Source organism: Oryx dammah, unplaced genomic scaffold, assembly GCF_014754425.2.
Source record: "Oryx dammah isolate SB20612 unplaced genomic scaffold, SCBI_Odam_1.1 HiC_scaffold_12, whole genome shotgun sequence".
NCBI classification, from domain to species: Eukaryota; Metazoa; Chordata; class Mammalia; order Artiodactyla; family Bovidae; genus Oryx; species Oryx dammah.
The window spans coordinates 45,586,515-45,601,894 of NW_024070196.1; the positions used below are offsets into that span (position 1 = coordinate 45,586,515).

Sequence of the window (15,380 nt, forward strand, 5' to 3'; positions counted from 1 at the left end):
AACATGATAAGAGCTCTGAACAAGGTGCAGGACATGCGCGTCAGGAAGGAGAGGCGAGGCAGAGACGATTTCTGGCCCTGAGGATCAGAGAGGGCAGACACGCAGAGTTCTCGCAAAGTCCGCATGCGCTGAATTTGCCCCCTTTCCAGAGGTACAAGCCTGACCCCAGCTTATAGTACCAGCAGAATCAGGCAAATGCATTTGGTATTCCCTGGGCACCGGTCTCTTCCAGGTTCCTTGTGTGTTAATTCACTTCACTCTGACAGTCACCCTTTGACCTAATACTGCCACTGTGCTGACAATACAGTTGAGGACGCTGAGACACAGGGTGGGTGAGTAAGGCACTCGGGTCCACACAGCTGGCAGAGAGGGTACAGAGGTACAGAGAGCAAGACCTGACCCAGGCTGCTTGGCTCCATGTTTAAAAAAAAAAAAAAAAAATGGAGACACGCAGCCTTCCTTGAAGTGGTCCAGAAAATGAGTTTTCCTTAACTAGGTCAGGAATGTCATCACTTTCTCCTGGAGGAGATCATTCTAGACTCTCAGTTTGCCTTCCACCTGCGAGATTCCCTTCTTAGTCTGCAGTCTGGACTGGATGCCCCCTCCATGCCACCTGAAGATGCTCTGAGCCCCTGGTCACCTCTCTCCATCTTAGTTCACGGACCTCCAGCTTCCCCCAGGTGCCTGCCCCACACCTTTGCCCTCCTGCCTGGTCAGCTAGGATCGCACTGTGCCCCCAGAGAAAACAGGAATCTGTGGAACAGAACCATGTGGCCTTCCAACACCCACCTAGGATCTCAGGCACATCTGCACACACCCAGCTCCCCGTCCCTCCACCTCCCCTTCCCAGGTCCTGGAGCGTCCTTCCTGAATCCCGGGGCCCCTCCCTGCCTGGTGCCCTCACCTCTCCTCCAGCATCCTTTCTTTCCCTCAATCATCAGCCCCTCTTTTCCAAAGGCTTTTTCACATCAAAGTCGAAACATTTGCAAGTTTGCACCACTAAAAAGAAGGAGGAGGGCCAGAGAAGAAGGGAAGAAAAGGAGTAGAAGAGGAGGAGGAGAAGGCAAAAGGAAGATGCAGGAGAAAGAAGGGGAAGACAGGAAAAGGAGAAACAATAAGCACTGGGCCGACAGCTGTATTCTAGCCTGTGAGCGAAGTATCATTAATATCTTCACTGCACGGAAACTGAGGCTCCCATGCACTAACATGACGCAGTAACACTGCCTGCAGTCAGACAGAATCCAAGCGCCTGGCTGCAGAATCGTGGCCCTTAACCAGGCAGACATCTAAGCAAAGGATGCTATCTCACCCTTTCCGGTAAGTCTTCCCAAGCAGCCCCTTGGACTAGGAATGGGCTCACGTGCCCCAAGGAGAGCGTCCCGCAGCTCTACATCCATTGGGTTCATCCGCTTCCTATCAGGAGGTGGAGGGGGCGGGACACCGGGCCTCCTCCCGCCTTCCCCCCTCCCCGACCTCCCAGGAGCATCTTTCAGGCCAGTGGCGCCCTTACCTGGGGGGCTGAAGCTGGCCTCCCACGTCACGGATTTGTTATGCGTGTATAGCTCCACGGAACCCTTGCCGCCGCTGGAGCAGACTTTGAACCCGTTGGAAATGACCTGTCCTCCATAGGCAGAAGGGATTGATGTGGACTGTTCTCCTTGTGTCTTCCAGAAAAAAGAAAAGGAGACCCCTGAGGACAGGAAAGAGGTGCGGTTATTATTAATGAAAAGTGAATGGGACTTAACCTCACAGAAGCAGGTCGGTCTCCCTGCTTTTTGATGTTCATTCAAAAGGTAATTTTTTTCTCATTCTAGAGACAATGTATGTTCAATGCAGAAAATACAGACAATAATAACAGGTAATATTTATTAAGAGCTCACTGGGTACCAGACACTTTTCTAAGGGTTTTAAACAAATGCTCTCCTCTTAAATATGGAGAAGGAAATGGCAACTCACTCCAGTATTCTTGCCTGGAAAATCCCATGGATGGAGAAGCCTGGTGGGCTAGAGCCCACCAGTTTGTAAAGAGTCAGACAGGACTAAACACTGAGCATATACCTCTTAAAATTTTAATATTACAAAATGAGGTTACCACCCCCATTATGCAGATGAAGAAACTAAGGTTGGTTTGCCCAAGGTCCCTAAACTAGAGACTGACTCTGATTAGATTCAAAAAATCTGATGCACAGACATCATCTATTAAGGCAGATCCTTCCAAAACCTCTTCCATAAACACTTTACAAAGAAAGGAACCAATTCATTCATACTGGTTTATAAGCCACATTTTTAAACTTGTGGTATCATAGACTCCTTCCAATGTTCATAAATGTGCCTTGATGTCATCTTTGTTTTGTCATATCACAACATGACATTCTAAATAGTTACTGTAGGGAATTCCCTGGAGACCTAGTGCTTAGGACTCTCTGCTCTCACTGCAGAGGGCACAGGTTCAATCACTGATTGGGGAGCTAAGAGCCTGCAAACTGCTTGGTGCACCCAATAAGCAAAGCAACAAATAAGTAAGCAAGAACTGTAAATTTTTTATATGTTTATTTTATTTTTAGTTGCACTGGGTCTTTACTGCTGTTCGAGGGCTTTCTCTAGTTGCGGCACATGGGGGCTACTCTTTGTTGTGGTGTGCAGACTTCTCATTTCAATGGCTTCTCTTATTGGAGAGCACCAGCTCTAAACTCGCAGACTTCAGTAGTTGCAGCACACAGGCTTAGTTGCCCCTCGGCATGTGGAACCTTCCCAGACCAGGGATCGAACTCATGTCCCCTGCATTGACAGGAGGATTCTCATCCACTGTACCACCAGGGAAGTCCTGTAGATTTTTTTTAAACAGCAATCTCCCCATGACTAAGTCTTTAAGTTTTCTCCAACTTTTAACTTCCCAAACCGAACTGGAAACTAAACCTCTCTGCACATCTCAGATTATATGCCTTTACAATAGATTCCCAGTAGAGCATTTTTAGTCAAAGAGGAAGCCCACTTTGAAAGGTTATGAAACCTATAATTGTTCATTTCCAACAAAGCAGGGCCCATGGAGGCCCTGGCAGCCAAGACAGCCAAGTCCAGCTCTTAATGGTGAAGACCTGACCCAGGATCACCTTGCAGACAAGGGAAGAGGGAGAAGGGGAGAGGGGCAGGCTCCCCAGGGAGGGCCGACAAAGGCCAGACCAGCTAGAGGCTCCTGTTATTGCCCTTTGGAGCCCAATCACCCCCACTCTGCTTCTCCAACTCCAGTAACATTTACCCTTTCTTTGTTTGTGAGTAAACTGTGTGAGTGTGTGAGAGAGAGAATGCATGCAACCTGCCGGGCACAGCTTGTAATAGCTGGAAATAAATCAGGCAGCCTTGGCCCCCTCAACCTAGTCCAGGCTTCAAAGATGCTGTGAGAGGAGGTACTCAGGGCTGATCAAAACAGGCCCAAGATTGGAACTCCCTGGTGGTTCAGTGGTTAAGAATCCACCTGCCAATGCAGGGGACACAGGTTTGATCTCTGGTCCAGGAAGACACCACATACCACAGAGCAACTAAGCTCACACCACAAGTACTAAAGCCCATGCACCCTAGAGCATGAGCTCCACAAGAGAAGCCACCTCAATGAGAAGCCCACACACCACAACTAGAGAGTAACTCCACTTTGCCACAACTAGAGAAAGCCCACGTGCGGCAACGAAGACCCAGCACAGCCAAAAATAAATAAATAAATACGTTTTAAAAGCTAGTAAAGTAATATGTACATCATAATACTATGTGTCTCTAAAAAATTCGTAAAACAATATCATAATTTTTTTTAAAAAAGATGAAACTTGAAATAATGGATGAGGCTCAGAGAGACTACAGAGCAGTTTCAGGTCGCCAGGAGTATGTTCTCAGGGCTATTGAGGAAAGAAAAAAGTCCTCAAAAGTGTCCTGGGACACGGGTCACTGCAACTAAATGACAGGACTTTGGTAGGTTGTCCAGAGAGCATCTGGGCTGTTCCAGACACTGTTCTTCTTTGCCTTTGCAAAGGCACCAGGTGGAGGGGAGTCCCAGGCCCGGGATCCCCCAGGTCTTCTGTCTGCCATCCACTGCAGGGGCATAGAGTCCGAAAACAAAACCCCAAGCCTCTTTGCTTTGCCTATCCACTCAGAAACAACTAATTTCACAGGGACACGAACACAGCACATTGTGAAACTTCTGTTATGAAACGATCCCCAGTGGGATTCACAAAAGTCCATTTTTTTCCCAAACACTTTGCTGCATTGAAAAATTCCTTTCGCTCAATCCTGTCTTGGCGGAATGTCTTTCTGTCCAGGAAGAAAAATTAAACATAAAACATTCAATTTGGCCTTAGATAAGGGAAGATCGAAGCAGATGATGGTTTCTATAAGAAATAATCATTTCTGTCTGAGGAACAGCTTGTATTTAAACATCAATTTACGTCCTCATGGAGTCTTCAAAGATTCACAATGAGTCCTTTAATATTAGTATTTTCAGGAACTTTGCTTCTTGCACTTGAAATTGTCAATACAAAGAAGAAAAAGTCTAAAGGAAAAAGAAGTGCAGTATTGACAAATTGATTCAACACTTTTCTTCTTATGAGCATTAAATCCTCATCCATCCCAAAAGTAAAGAGAGGAAAGTTCTTTCTTGATAAAACAAACAAACAGAAGAAATTCCAGCTGTCCCAAGAAAAGATGGATACATTTGAATGCATAAATATTATAAAATTCTGCAAGCCAAAAAACTTAAAGCCATGACAAAGTCAAAAGACAAATGACAGCCCAGGAAAAAAATATTTGTAAAACATTTAACAAGCAAGAAATAAATGTCCTTACTATATAAAGAACACTTTAGAAAGAAAAGTAAGTTCTTAAACAGTAGAACTTACTATTTTCTTTTTTCTTTACTTTTTTCTACTGTTTAAGAACTTACTTCGTGCAAAATAAAATGTCCCAAGAATTTTACATGAGTTAACTCTTTTAATCCTCCCAACAACCCTGTGAAGTAGGGGTTAGTATGGTCCCCATTTTACAGATGAGAAAACTGAAGCTCAGGGAGGTAAAGCAACTTGTCTAAGGCCACATAGCGAGTGATAGAGTCAGCATTGGAACCAGGCAGTCGGGCTCTGGAATCCGTGCCTGTCATCTCTCTATCCTTTTTTGGAGATGATGTTCTTTGGGAGACAGCTCACTTACTGAATTAGACAACAAAGATTCTCAAGAATTCCATGGAGGAGAAAAACGCCTACAGATGTGGAAGTCTTGCTGTGCATTATCACCTCTGTGTCTGTGGTGAGTGGGGCAGAAGCAGCAGGTAGGAATGGGTAGGGAATCTCTCCAGGTAGAGGACCAGACCCGCAGACTCGGCACCACGTCCTGCGTGTTCGTAACTCAAGGTGGACCAGAGCAGTGGCCAGCGGGGAGGGCAAGGAGACCCGCAGGTGATGTAGCAGCCTGGATATCCATCCTTCCTCACCCAGCACAGCATTCTTGGGGAGAATCACCACTCCCCCCCGAACCTCTGTGTCCTCTAGGTCAAGTGGGACTGATTACACAGCCCCAGGCTCACGCGGGCTGGAGCAGTCCGAATCACAGTGACTGGTTCAGGGATGGCCACGCATCAGCTGATAAAAGGGACTCTTGGAGGCTCTGAGTCAACATTGCTATCACACCTGGAAAGCCCTCTGAGAACAGAGCCAAAGTGATGGAGACAGGAGCTTCCAGTGACGTCATCTAAGCACCCGGACCCAGTTCGTCGTGGTTGACTGAATTTTCCCAAAGAAGCCACCCCATCTCCCAGCCCATCTGTTTTCATGCCATGCGACCTTCCCATTCTCCACCAAGACGTAGGCCAGTTTCTCCACCTGCCCTCTGGCTGATCTGACCAAGAGGAAATGACAGAAGTGGGCCTGGCCAGGTTCCAGAGACAGCCATTAATTGTCCGGAAACTTCCGCTTTTGGCTTCTTGGAGCACGGAACAAGTCCAGGCTCTGCTGGTAGAGAAAGAAACCACATAGAGGAGCCGGAGGTGCCAGAGATGTGAGTGAAGAAAGTGGTCTTGAGAAACCAGCTCAGGGACCCAGTCCTGGCTGCCACGGCTATAGCCATGCGAGAGCCCTACCAAGCCCAAGAACTGTGAGAGGTGATGCTAAATTATGTTTCACTTGTTAAGTTTGGGAGTGCTTCTTATGCATCAGTCAATAACCAGAACTCAGTCTTACTTGGAGCCTATCAATAAATCCCCCGAACCTAGCTGAGTTGAATTCCCATTGCTTACAAACTCTCAGTTGACTATGACTGTCCGCAGAGAATGAGTCCCCTTCCTGACCCTGAAGTCCACCAAAGACCACCACAAGGACGTGCACGTGGCTTCCTCTCTCCTTGCTGACCACCACCTTGGGTGACAGATCTGGGGGCGGGGGGCGGGGTGCTGGGGAAGCTGCTGCAGGGTGAGCAGAGGGAGCAAAGTGAGTGTTAGGCACTCAGTCAGGTCCAGCTCTTTGCAACCACATGGACTGTAGCCCGCCAGGCTCCTCTGCCCATGGGGATTCTCCAGGCAGGAATACTGGAGTGAGTAGCCATGCCCTTCTCCAGGGGATCTTCCTGACCCAGGGATTGAACCTGGGTCTCCCACATTGCAGGCAGATTCTTTACCATCTGAGCCACCAGGGAAGAGGGAGCAAGGAGATGCTCTCTTCTTTTCTGTTTCCAAGAGGACTTGGTTCAAGACAGAGGTGGCTCTCAGCCTGTGTGAGACACACATCCACCTACAATGTGATAGCATGAAATGAGCTCATCCACACCTGTCAGCCACCTGATAGCAGGTTTCCATGAGAACCACCCAGAGCCAGCAGAGCAGGCTCAAGAACGTTCTGGAGTGGGGAGTTGAGGGCATCAAAACCAAGGCCATCCCAACAGGCACAAGAAAAGCTGCTCAACATTGCTGATTATCAGAGAAATGCAAATCAAAACTACGATGAGGCACCATCTCACACCAGTCAGAATGGCTACCACTAAAAAGGCTACAAATAGCAAATGCGGGAGAGGGTGTGAGAAAAGGGAACCCTCCTCCACTGTTGGTGGGAATGTATACTGGTACAGCCACTATGGAGAACAGTATGGAGGTTCCTCAAAAAACTAAATATCGAGTTGCCATGGGGTCCAGCAATTCTACTCCTGGGTCTATATCTGGACAAGTCTGTAACTGAAAAGGATGCATGCAAGAGTTCGTTGCAGCACTATTCCCAATAGACAGGACATAGATGGGCCTAAAAGTCCATCAACAGATGAATGGGTAAAGAAGATAGCCCCTCCGCCATCTTTAAACCACCTCCACATCTCTAACTCTGCCCCTCTGCCCTCTCTCTTTATAAGGATTCCTGTGATGTTTCTGCCCCACACAGACAATCAGGACAGTCTCCATCTCAAGTTCCTCAACGTAACCACTCAACTTCATCAAAATGGATAAAGAGTACATGGGATCACTGTGTATTATTTTTTACAACTGCCTGTTCATCTACAATTATCTCAAAATAAAAAGGATCTCATAAGAGAAAATAAAAGAGATTTTGCTCGGTTGGGAAGGCCTTTAATCTGATCTGGCTGGTTCAAAGTCCAGTTTTATTACAGCGTATCTCAGGCATGGGAGTTGGATGTTCTCCCAGTTTTTGGTCAAGAGAGCCTCCAGAACTGGGGCCTTGGTTTCTTTATTTGTAGAAAAAATAGAAGACATCAAGGGAATCTACCAACTGTAGGCTTCTAAGCGGGTTTTCCATGTGGTGTGGCCACTGTGCAGGAGGAGAGGAACGTCCAGGGTTCTGATAACAGAGCATCTCTATGGAGTGGCTGCCTGCTGAGAGCTTCTAAAGGAGCACAGGCTGGGAGACACTGATGGGGAGGTTTGGGCTTTCTGGCTAAGCCGGGAAAAGACCCAGACACCTCGTGGCAGTCAACCAGCAAGCTTCTGCCATCAAGTCAGATTCCTAACTCTGATTTTTAAGACCCTAAAGTGTAATCTGTACCTCCCCATTTCAGCAGAGTACAGGGCGATATGATGATTTCTCCCTACATCTTTCTAAGAGTTGATAGTTTCAGTCACTCTGGTCTTGGACAGATTCTCCAAGAGAATATTAGCATATCAGCACGCCTTTATATGGGCTTCCTGGTGGCTCAGATGGTAAAGAATCTGCCTGCAAGGCAGGAGACCTGGGTTTGATCCTGGGTTGGAAAGATCCTCTGGAGAAGGGCATGGCAATCCACTCCAGTATTCTTGCCTGGAGAATTCCATGGGCAGAAGAGCCTAGTGGGCTACAGTCCATGGGGTCGCAAAGAATCAGCCACCATTGAGCAACTAACACTTTCACACCTTTATACAACAGGAATCACAGTATGAGATGCTAATCCCTTCTCAGTCATCTTTCAGTTCTGATTATGATGAGAACAAAGTCCCTTTGTATGTAAGTAACAATTGCTAATCCCTGTTTTAACAAAGAAATGCCACATCTCGAATTCAGAGCCTCTGGTGGGCAATGGTACCCACATGGAATTCAACAACACAGGAATCTTCTACTTAAGAAAATGATGATTGGGTTTCAGTTCTTGGGGATGATAAGTTTACTTTTCAATTGAATCTAGTAAGTGAAGGAAAGTCACTCAGTCGTGTCTGACTCTTTGCAACCCCATGGACTATAGAGTCCATGGAATTCTCCATTAATCCACGCTAGAATACTAGAGTGGGTAGCCGTTCCTTTCTCCAGGAGGTCTCCAGGGGATCTTCCAACCTAGGGATTGAACCCAGGTCTCCCACATGGCAAGGAGATTCTTTACCAGCTGAGCCACCAGGAAGCCCAAGTTTTATAGTTCAGGTGCTACGTGTATACAGTAAAGAAAAAAAAAATCATAAAAGCAATTTAAAAGTGAGAAAAATTTAAGAATCTTAAAAACTGTCTTAAAAACATTCTAGCTTGACTGGAAATTTAGATAATTGCATCATTCAACCTCAACCAATTAAAGTAAATAACCCACCCTTGGACTTCCTTGGCATAAATACATCCTGCCTTGCTGCCTTCATAGTCTATTTTATATAAACTGAGTTAAGGGGATGACATGCCTTTTTTTTTTTTTTGGTCCACATTAGGACTGTAAGGATAGAATTATGTCTGGCTGTGTAAATTTCTTCAGTAAAACTTTCAAGTGATCTATTCTCACCTGTTCTCAAGAGTGCAGAGACCCAGGTGCTAAAAAACACAGAGAATGGCTCCTAAGACTTTCTTATTCATCCTAAAAATCATAGAACAATTGAGGAGCAAAGTATGAGGCTGTATATACATGGTTAAGTGAATGCAAGAGACCTTACTCTTAAAGTAGAAATGTTACAAGGCATCAACTCTATGGCCCCAAATTCATTGTCTTTCCTGAAAATATCTTGATTCTCACTTGACATAGAGAAGTGGTGAAGATGCTGAAGCTTCCACACTGTATCCTTAAATTTTTTTTCCCCTCAGCTCCATGATTACAAGGAAGTAATAACCAAAATAGGGCGGGAGAAATGATATAATGAAGAGCAAAATTTGGAGAGGAAAAAAGCTAAATGTCATAGTGGTGAAGAACCTGGTTAACAGAAGAGACACTGGGTGAAAGATGAGGAACTGCCTCTTCAGTCATAGTTGAGTCTGCAATGGTAGAAGTGATCAATGAAATGCAGAGAAAAAGGTGATTGAGACCCAGAGGGATAGTGTTTCTCTGACTTTAATGTGCACGGCAGAGGCCATAGCTCAAAAGCCTGTCTTTGCAGGGGCACTGGCTCCATAAGAGAGCCAGCATGTTTCCCGTAGGCAGCTCAGGCCGTATTTTTCAACTTGCAGACACACTCTTTGTCAGATCAAGCCCTGCATATGAAATGCTACTCATGCCTACGCTTCCTGCCTCGCCAGAAGGCTGTCTAATTTCTTCTAGAAATATCTGGTGCTCTAGGACTCTCATTCACTCTCACCATTTCTCTCCTCAATATTATTTTAAGAAAACCACAGGTGAGTGGCCACTTCCCTTCAGTCTCATCAAGCAGAGCGCTGACAGTCCAAAGTGAAAGTGAAGGTTGCTCCGTCATGTCTGACTCTTTGCGACCCCATGGACTATATACAGTCCATGGAATTCTCCAGGCCAGAATACTGGAGTGGGTAGCCATTCCCTTCTCTAGGAGATCTTCCCAACCCAGGGACTGAACCCAGGTCTCCCACATTAGAGGTGGATTCTTTACCAGCTGAGCCACCAGGGAAACCCAAGAATACTGGAGTGGGAAGACTATCCGTTCTCCAGGGAATCTCTTCCTGACCCAGGAATCATGAATCAGTGTCTCCTGCACTGCAGGCAGATTCTTTACCAGCTGAGCTACCAGGGAAGCTGTGAGAGTCCAAGGGACTCAGGAAATCTGGAGACCATTGGGTAGTCACCTTAGCTCTAACCAACTGATGCCAGGTGGGTGGGTAACACTAGGATTTACTGATTTTTTAAGAGAAGACAGAAGTAGAGACTTTTTAATGAAATTTTATCTTTCAGGGGAGTTGAGTATTAATTTAAAAAAACATTTAAAGCGCCATGAGAGAAGCTCTGTTTCTGCAAACAGTTAGGCAGGCTTTTTGAACCCACCCATTCTGCCGAAAGCTTCCCAGGTGGTACCAGTAGTAAAGAACTTGCCTGCCAATGCAGGAGATGTTAAGAGATGCAGATTTGATCCCTGGGTTGGAAAGATTCCCTGAAGGAGGGTGTGACAACCCACTCCAGTATTCCTGCCTGGAGAATCCCATGGACAGAAGAACCTAGCAGGCTACAGTCCATAGAGTTGCAAAGAGTTGGACATGACTAAAACAACTTAGCATGCACATACATTCTGCCAAAAAACAATTCCGAAAACTTGTTAAAATAGAAAATTTGTGAGAACCAACATAATGCCAGCAAACAAAACACATTTGTGGGCTAGAGTCAGCCTTCAGCAGTTCTGAGATTTGGCCCGTGAAAATCACCCTGGGTTAAAATTCAGATCTCCAGGCCCTGTCCACAGAGATTTGGATTCAGTGGGTCCTGGGCTGGACACTGAGAAGTTCCATATTTAACAGTCTCTGCACTGGACTGGACTCTTCTGCTGACGGTCTAGCAACAATACTTCAAGAAACTCGGCACTAAATCACCCTGTGGCTCTAGGCTATCTTGTGCCTTCTCTGGACCTCAGTCTCCCCATCTGTGAAATGGACGTGGTGAATGAATACTTCTCTCTGAAGCTCCATCAGGCTTTCAAACATCCCTAAAACTCCCAATCATCTAAGGAAGACAGAAGTTGGATCTGTGCCCAACCGTCAGGCCCTTCTGGAAATTTTTGTCCTGAAACACCATTCAGAATAGCTTACCATTTTGTTGATGGCATTGAAGTTAGTGACTTAATGCAAAGTTGAAGTTAGTAACCTAATGGAAAGGGTCTAAAAAGTCCTGTCGATGCTGAGAAGAGAATGTGGATGCTGAGATTTTCCAGCTGCTGCTATGGAGTTGTAGCAGGTTTCTTGGTGTTTATAAGCAGAGGAAGCTCTAATGCATAAGAGGGAAAAAAAGAAGGGTACATTTCCAGAGGGAGGAAAAATTAACAAGTAAAACAGGAAGAAGGTCTTTCTGGCAGGCATCCAAGATGATTGAGAGGTGAAGTGGAATTAGAGGTAATTATTCAAAATGAATTTAGTCCAATATCAGAAAGAAGTTTCTAAAAGTCAGAGGGGTGCAAAAACGGGACTGGCCCATTCAGGATGGAGAAGGATTCATCACAGGTGATATGCAAATGATGGCCCATCAGATATGTGCTGGGGAAGCATTCAAAGGCATTTAAGCATCAGAAAGACAGACTAGATGTATCTGTTCAGTTGATAGGGATCAAGCATCTATCGTGCTGATATTCATCCCTGAAAATATAGCAGTGACCAAGACAGACGAGTCCCTGCCCTTGCAGAGCTAAATGTCCAAGAAGGAGGACACATAATGAACAGGTCATCACCAAAGATGCAAGGGACAGAGGGGGACATACAGGGACCTATGAGAGCAAAGAGGAATGCAGGTGGTGTGGGACTCATCTCTGTAAGAGCCACACTGGAGCTGAGCCTTCAAGGTCTATAGGGAGGACTTCCCGGGTGGTCCAGTGGTTAAGAATCCACTTTCCAACTGGTTAAGAATCTACCTTCCAATGCAAGGGATGTGCGTTCAATCCCTGGTCAGGGAACTAAGATCCCACATGCTGAGGGGTAACTAAGCCTGTGCAAAGCAACTAAAGAAAGCCCACGTGCCTCAACAAAGACCAAGCAAAGCCAATAAAACAATAAAATTAAAATAAGCTTTACAGGGGAGTGAAACAAGATGCTGGAACACTCCAGGAAGACTCCCTCCTCATGCAGATTTCTGCTGGTCGTGGGAGTTGGAGGAGAGTTGCCTCAGTATTGAAGGAACACAGACTGTGCTTCCTTTGGTTAATGTTCAAACAGACTTTCTCTCTCAAAGGATCCTCCAGAGCCTCTCTCCCATTTGCACCCAATGCCCATGAGAAAATTTCCCAGGAGGCACAATTTGCCAAAAGGCAGGTCACACAGTCAGCTCAGAGAAACAAGAGAAACTGGCCAAGTGGGTGGAGAAAAGCCCTAAGATAAGCAGGTCATGGGTTCGAAATCTCAGAGTGAGCAGCTGGCAGAGAAGGAAGATCCTACGTTCTAGCTGAGAACTCGGAGAAGGAACAGCTAAATTGCTCAGATGTTTTATCCTTTTTTGAAAAGTTCAAACCTCAACCCTGTCTCCTACAACGTGCTTTAAAAAAAAATGAAATCAGCCAAAAATATGAACAGAGACCACAAGAGAATTGGGAAATCACAAATATGAAAATAATTGACCTGCTTGACTGGGTGTGGGAAGTGTTTCTCTCTTTGTTTAAGTGTTGAGGGAATTCCCTGGTGGTCCAGTGGTTAGGACTCTGTGCTGTCATTGCCATGGCCTGGGTTCAATCTCTCGTCAGGAAACTAAGATCCCACAAGTCACACAGCACAGCCAAACATATATATATATATATATATATATATATATAGTCCCAGCTCTGCAACTACAGAGTAGCCACTGCTCTCTGCAACTAGAGAAAGACTTCAAGCAACAACAAAGACCCAGCAAAGCAAAAAAAAAAAAAAATTGTTTAATCACTAAAAGTGCACTTGAAATCATCTCACCTACTTCAAAAGCTATGTGGAGTTTGATTTGAAAAATGTTGGATGGACTTTTCCTGTTCAAATCCTATTCTCCTTAAACCTAGAAATGTAAGCTCATTGAGGCCCCAGGGAAACTCCCCAGAGCAAAGGATATGGTCAATAAAATGGAGCAATGCTTACAGTGATCCTTAGGATGACACCCATGTTTGGTGGTCCTGTCTGAAGTCCAAACTGAGTGAGGTGGATCAAGAAATACCCAACCTCCCTCAGCATCTGTCACATTAAGACCCCTGCTAGCATAGCCCCAGGGGGCCAAAGTTGACTTGAGATTTCCTGGCTTCACCACGTATCTGGCCATACTCTAGAAAAGTGGCCACCCAAAAAACACCTTCAAAGGCTCCAGTTAACCAGGACACACGAGAAGCTATCAACAGGGTGGGAACATGAAGCCAAAGTTTACAGCTCTATATACCACGTGAGCTCTTCTCTGTCTCATTTTTTTGAGGATGAAATGAGTTAATACATGTAATGGGATTAGATGACTCAGTTTAGTTCAGTTCAGTCGCTCAGTCATGTCCAACTCTTTGTGACCCCATGCACTGCAGCACGCCAGGCTTCCCTGTCCATCACCAACTCCCGAGCTTGCTCAAACTCATGTCCATCGAGTTGGTGATGCCATCCAATCACCTCATCCTCTGTTGTCCCCTTCTCCTCCTGCCCTCAATCTTTCCCAGCATCAGGGTCTTTTCCAGTGAGTCAGTTCTTCTCATCAGGTGGCCAAAGTACTGGAGTTTCAGCTTCAGCATCAGTCCTTCCAATGAATATTCAGGACTGATTTCCTTTAGGATGGACTGGTTGGATCTCCTTGCAGTCCAAGGACACTGACACCAAGTAAACGATGCATGATTGTGGGTGATTATGACGACTGGTCCAACCACGTCAGCCCGTCAGAGGGTCACATCTGAGCAGGCAGACGAAGTGAGGACCGAGATCCTGGGGACAGGAGGCACATTGGGAGGCATCCATACAGGACAGGACCCCAAGGGCTTCTCAGTGTTGGACCAGCCACGTGCCAGTCTTCAGAACAACCCCATGAGCAGGGAACTAAAATCTGGCTTTGACTGACCTGTGTTACAGGTAAGGAATTTGGACTCAGAAGTTAGGTGGTTGCCCAAGGTCACCACAGAAAGGATTAGAACGCCATTGAAACCCAAGCCACCTGGCCCTGGAGCCCAAACCATTAACATGCTCTATGTCCAACAGGTCCAATGATCACAGGGTCAGAAGTCAGTGATGAGCTGAAGGGCAATGTCCAACACAAAAGAAGGCCCCTCCATTCAGCCCCACAAAATCGGAATAAGGGAGGGAGATTTCTCAAGAGAAACCGGGAATTTGTGTTTTTATGTGAAATCATCCTATTTTTCAACTTTGGCAGCTAATCAAAAATTTTAACTCCATGCCTGCAAAACCAGGCACAGCCACAGGGCAGGGTGAGCTCAGAGGCCTCTAGTTTACGACCTCAGAATTCAGGTAAAGTTTTCCGATAGTTTGATTTCCAGTAGCTGGTCAGTATCATAGTCACCACTGGTCCCATCATTGTCATCATTCAAAGGCTGGTTATCCAGTGCCCAGTTACTGGAATTCCTGGGACCTTCCCCTCCCACCTGAGTCAATTCCAGTTGGTAGCTGGGGCTGTGGAGACACCTTTCTTCCAAAGAGAGACTGTTGCCTCTCAGACCCAGAGACAAACGAGACAGAAACACATTCATACCCTGCTCCTCCTCCTCGGCCGTCCTGATCAAGGCAGGGAGAGGGTGGGGCAGGCACCGGCTGCCCTCTTGTTTCCCTTAGTCCTTGTAGCTGAGGCGGGGCTGTTTTAAATTTAGAGAAATAAACAACTCTGCTGTGTTTATAGGGCTGCTTGAACTCAGGAACAGCTTGAACTGTGGGTTTGTAAACCTGGCTGTAGTTTTAGACCCCAAATCCCTTTCTCAAAACTCTGGGTTCTGCAAAGTCCAAAATGTATCCTCCCACACGTGATCACCTTGTTAAGCTTTGTTTGCTTTCCTGGAATGTAACCAATGAATTCATCACAGGGCAGTTTTGATAAGCCCATTGGATGCCCAAAAAGACTTAGGGCTTTCGGACCCGCTTGCATTAAACTCTTTTTTT

General features: G+C 46.0%; 1 protein-coding gene across 2 annotated transcripts in view; it reads right to left on the reverse strand.

Moving 5' to 3' along the window:
* The window catches only part of ADGRD1 (adhesion G protein-coupled receptor D1), a 181,211-nt gene that overhangs the window by 151,013 nt on the left and 14,818 nt on the right, over positions 1-15,380 (reverse strand). For both annotated transcript variants that reach the window (XM_040251587.1, XM_040251588.1), the window contains one exon: positions 1,511-1,690. In XM_040251587.1, the coding sequence (XP_040107521.1) occupies positions 1,511-1,690 (180 nt within the window). The remainder of the gene's footprint in view (positions 1-1,510; positions 1,691-15,380) is intronic.